The following is a 4,226-nucleotide window of genomic DNA, read 5'->3' as shown; positions in this document are numbered from 1 at the left end:
CACCACCTCCACCTCCCCCACCACCACCTCCACCACCTCCACCCTGTGCAGCTGGTGCAATATTAGAGTAGTTACTTTTAGAGTTTGAATAAGAAAGGCTGTGTTCACCCAGCACATTTACTAAAACAGTCTAGCTAGAAATAAATTGTGAGTAATCAAAGTCAACTTATTTTGATCTGTGCCAATAGCAGTGTTAGCAGTATACCAGGGCATTTACTGTCCACTCATAGCACATAAAAGTATAAGAGGAACTGCCAACCAGTCTCATAATTAGAGTCTGGACTGATGCTTTTTGAATTGTCTGCCAATCCAAAAGATATTCTGGAACTCTCTTGGGAGAAAATCTCATTTTAGGAGTCATGCTTTAATAATCTTTTGTCTTAGGAAGAAAGATGATCACAATGATTACAATAATAAAAATAGATGTTAATGGTCACTGTTCAAGGTACTATGAAACAGTAATACTTTATATTTATTAGTTCAGGAACTCTTGACAGTGCCACTCAAAGTCCAGGCTAGACTCATTTATTTGTTTGTTTGTTTGTTTGTTTATTTAATTTTGAACTTTTATCTTTTTATTGTGTGTGTGTGTATGTATGTGTGTGTTGTCTGCTTTATATGTGTGTGTGTGTGTCTGTGCACCACATGAATGGTAACAAAAGTGTGTTGGATCTCCCTGGGACTGCCATTACAGACAGTTGTGAGCCACTGTGTGGAGTTCTGGGACTCAAAGCTAGGTCCTCTGGAAGAGCAGTCAGTGCTCTTAAGCATGCTCACTAGTCTCTTGACAGATTTCTAACTTTTCCAATGTCCCACGGTCTGAGACTAGTCAGCTGAATTCCGAAGCTTGCATACAAAGTTGCAAGGCTGTCTTCCCACTTAGGCAAGTGGGCCTTGGGAAACATCTCATAATAGCCCATGGTAACTGGCCTTTTATTTTTTCCTTCTTTTCTTTAGGAAAACTCGTAGGCTGTGCCATCATCCATGTCAATGGAGACAGTCCAGAGGAAGTAGTCCGAGCCACACGACTTGCTTTTGAATATCAGCGCCAGTTCCGCAAGGATGTGATTATTGATTTGTTATGCTATAGGCAGTGGGGTCATAATGAGCTGGATGAGCCTTTCTTCACCAACCCAGTCATGTACAAAATCATCAGGTACAGTTACAAGTTTTCCTTTAATACCCATGCTAACTATCTCCTCCTCCTCCTCTCTCTCCTCCTCCTCTCCCTCTTCCTCCTCTCCCTCCTCCTTTTTCTCTTCTCCTTTCCCTCCTCCTCCTCTCCCTCCTGCTCTCCTCTCCCTCCTGCTCTCCTCTCCCTCCTGCTCTCCTCTCCCTCCTCTTCCTCCTTTCCCTCCTCCCTTTCCTCCCCTTCTCCTCTCCCTCCTCCTCTCCCTCTTCCTTTCCTCTCCCACCTCCTCCTCCTCTTCCTCTCCTCTCCCTCCTCTTCTTCTCTCCCTCCTCCTCTCTCCTCCTCTCCCTCCTCCTCTTCCTCCTTTTCCTCTTCTTCCTTCTCCTCTCTCTCCCTTCTCCTCTCCTCTTCCTCCTCCTCCTCTCCTCCCTCCTTCTCTCCTCTCCCTCTTCCTCCTCTTCTCCTCTCCCTCTTCCTTTTCTCTTCCCCCTCCTCTCCTTCCTCCTCTCCCTCCTCCTCTCCTTCTTCTTCCTCTCCCTCCTCCTCCTCTCCTCTCTCTCCTCCTCCTCTTTTCCTCTCCCTCCTCTTCTTCTCTTCCCCTTCTCTCCTTTCTCCTCTCCTCCACCTCTTCTTCCTCTTACTCCTCTTCCTCTTCTCTCCCTCCTCTTCCTCCTCTCATCATCACCATCAATCAATTAATCAATGGCTTATTTATTTGGTGATGGAGATTCTACTTAGAGCTGTGTGTTTGTGTATGTGTACATGTGTGGAGGTCAGAGGACAACTTGTGGTAATTGGTTCTCTCCATGTTGGTCATTTGAATAAAATCTAGGTGTCCATATCAGCTGTCCCTTCTTGCCAGCCTGCATCCCTTTATCTTCTGATAGATACTTTGCAGTGGGATGAACACGTAAATTGTGCCTGTCCTATAGAAACTGTAGTGTCATCTCAAAAGGCTCAGGGGTGCCCCTTATTCTTACACACTCCTCTTCATTAAGTAGAGGAAGGGCAACTGTACTTACTTACCAATTAGCAAGACTAGATAAGAGAACTTGGGTAAACCTCCGATTGAAGCTAGTTAGTATGACTCTGGCTGGATTAGGAGTGGGACTTCCATGATTCATTTCTTTAAACTGTGCCCAAGTACCTGCTTCTACCTTGAGAGGAAATAGCTTAAAAATTTGTTGTGTGTGTGTTAGTGTGTGTGTGTGTGTGTGTGTGTGTGTGTGTGTGTGTGTGTGAGTGTGTTTGTGTGCGTGTGTGTGAGGAAAGTAGAAGCAGCCTCAGGGAGGCCAACCCCCTCCTCTGACACAGGGTTTTTCAGTGGCCTAGAGTTTACCAATTAGTTTAGACTAGGTAGCACCTCCAGCAGTTTTATGTTATTATAACTGATTTGTGTTTGTTTATGTGTGTGAATATGTATGCACATGTCTGTGAGCAGGTTCCCACAGAGCGTGTCTGGTCCCTTAGGACTGGAGTTCCAGGATTTGTGGGCTACACAACACGGATGCTGTGATCAAACTCAGATCCTTTTGAGAGCAACACACGCTTAAACTCTTTTTTTGTTGTTGTTTGTTTTTTTTTGTTTTTGTTTTCTTTTGTTTGAGTGCAAGCAAGTGCTTATGGAGGTGAGAAGCCAGGATGGGGCCTTTCTTTGCTGTTCTTCATCTTATTTTAATTTTTTTCTTTTTTTTAATTTTATTTTTTAACTTTTATTGCATTATGATGAGAAAAGTTACATGATATCAATAATTTATCTGAATTTGTTAACATTTAAAAACATATTTTAAGTAACTATAATTACATCACATTCTTCTTTCCCTTTTGTACCTCAACTCCTCCCAGAGACCCCCCTTCAATACCTACAATATCTTTTTTTGTCATATTCTTTAAAATGTATAAAATATTATAACAATAAAAATGAGTATTATAAAAGTTATTTGATATAAAACAACAATCAATTTAACAGTGTTATGTAGATGCTTGTCTACTAGTAATACTGAAAATACATACGTTTTCTCAATATAAATTTTAAATAACTCCAAACATATTAACTGTATATTTCAAAATAATACATCACTACTAGTATTTTCTTAAATGAACATAAATATATAAAGTCTTTTTGTTTGTTTGTTTGTTTTGTATTTAGTACAGCTTAAAATCTTGGCTCTTATTGTGGTACAAGCCCAAAATAAGAACAATTTTTAGACATTGGGGTTCATTGTAATAAGGCTGTACTTCATTGACCCTCACATCACCAAAGGATTTTACCTCCATCATAACTAAGCTGAGAGTTGATAGTTCTGCTGCACCAAGAAATGAATTGTAGGCTTGGTTTTTGAATACAGACTTCCTGCTATGGTCAAAGCTATTTGACTTGAGTGAGTGTCTTTATTCTCAACCCACAGAGAACAAGTTACATTCATTTAGGAAATGGTGTGTATATTAAGATGGTCTATCCATAAAGTCATTCGCCAACTGTTTCAATGAACAATGGTTCTGCTTGGAGGGTGGCACAGACATTAGGTGAGGGTAAGAATCTGGTTCATTGGCTGTGATAATTTGGAAAAGTATTCATCTCAGAGAAAGAGTAACTTATAAAGTCCTCCTCTTCAAACTTGATACAATAATTATAAATGTCAAGCAAAGCATTCAGTCTCACTCTTCCTTGTTCTCTTACAAGCCCCTCCCCAATTTAATTGACTACATTTCTTTTGGATATATAAACACTTTTAAAATATGTAAGCTGTTCTGAAAACCATAGTATAATGTAAAAACATGAAATAAACAATCCTACTAATAGAGAGGCTGAGATAGGAGAAGCAAATTTCAAGACCATTATGATGTACACAGTAAGACACTGTCACAAACAAGCTGAAAGTGTATATGGATTGTACAATGTTGGACCTATTTCTCCAATTACCAAATTAGAGAGACCATTGGATGACAATCAACAAATTTCTAATTCCCCATATTATTGGATTTCAATCGATTAGAATATGTTGGTAATATTAATTTTCATATTAAAATATTATGAAAAAGTAATTGTTACTTCCTGTTGTTTTTGTTGTAAGAGGTGGAATTAGGTTTGTGT

At 39.8% G+C, this 4,226-nt stretch overlaps 1 protein-coding gene across 4 annotated transcripts in view; it reads left to right on the top strand.

The window, feature by feature from the left end:
- The window catches only part of Dhtkd1 (dehydrogenase E1 and transketolase domain containing 1), an 89,062-nt gene that overhangs the window by 62,875 nt on the left and 21,961 nt on the right, over positions 1–4,226 (top strand). For all 4 annotated transcript variants that reach the window (XM_031359521.1, XM_031359520.1, XM_031359518.1 and 1 more), the window contains one exon: positions 958–1,156. In XM_031359521.1, coding sequence (XP_031215381.1) covers positions 958–1,156 — 199 coding nt within the window. The remainder of the gene's footprint in view (positions 1–957; positions 1,157–4,226) is intronic.

This window comes from Mastomys coucha, unplaced genomic scaffold (genome assembly GCF_008632895.1).
Source record: "Mastomys coucha isolate ucsf_1 unplaced genomic scaffold, UCSF_Mcou_1 pScaffold7, whole genome shotgun sequence".
Taxonomy (NCBI): domain Eukaryota; kingdom Metazoa; phylum Chordata; class Mammalia; order Rodentia; family Muridae; genus Mastomys; species Mastomys coucha.
The sequence above is the reverse complement of the archived record's forward strand: the minus strand, read 5'-3'. Positions and strand labels throughout refer to the sequence as shown.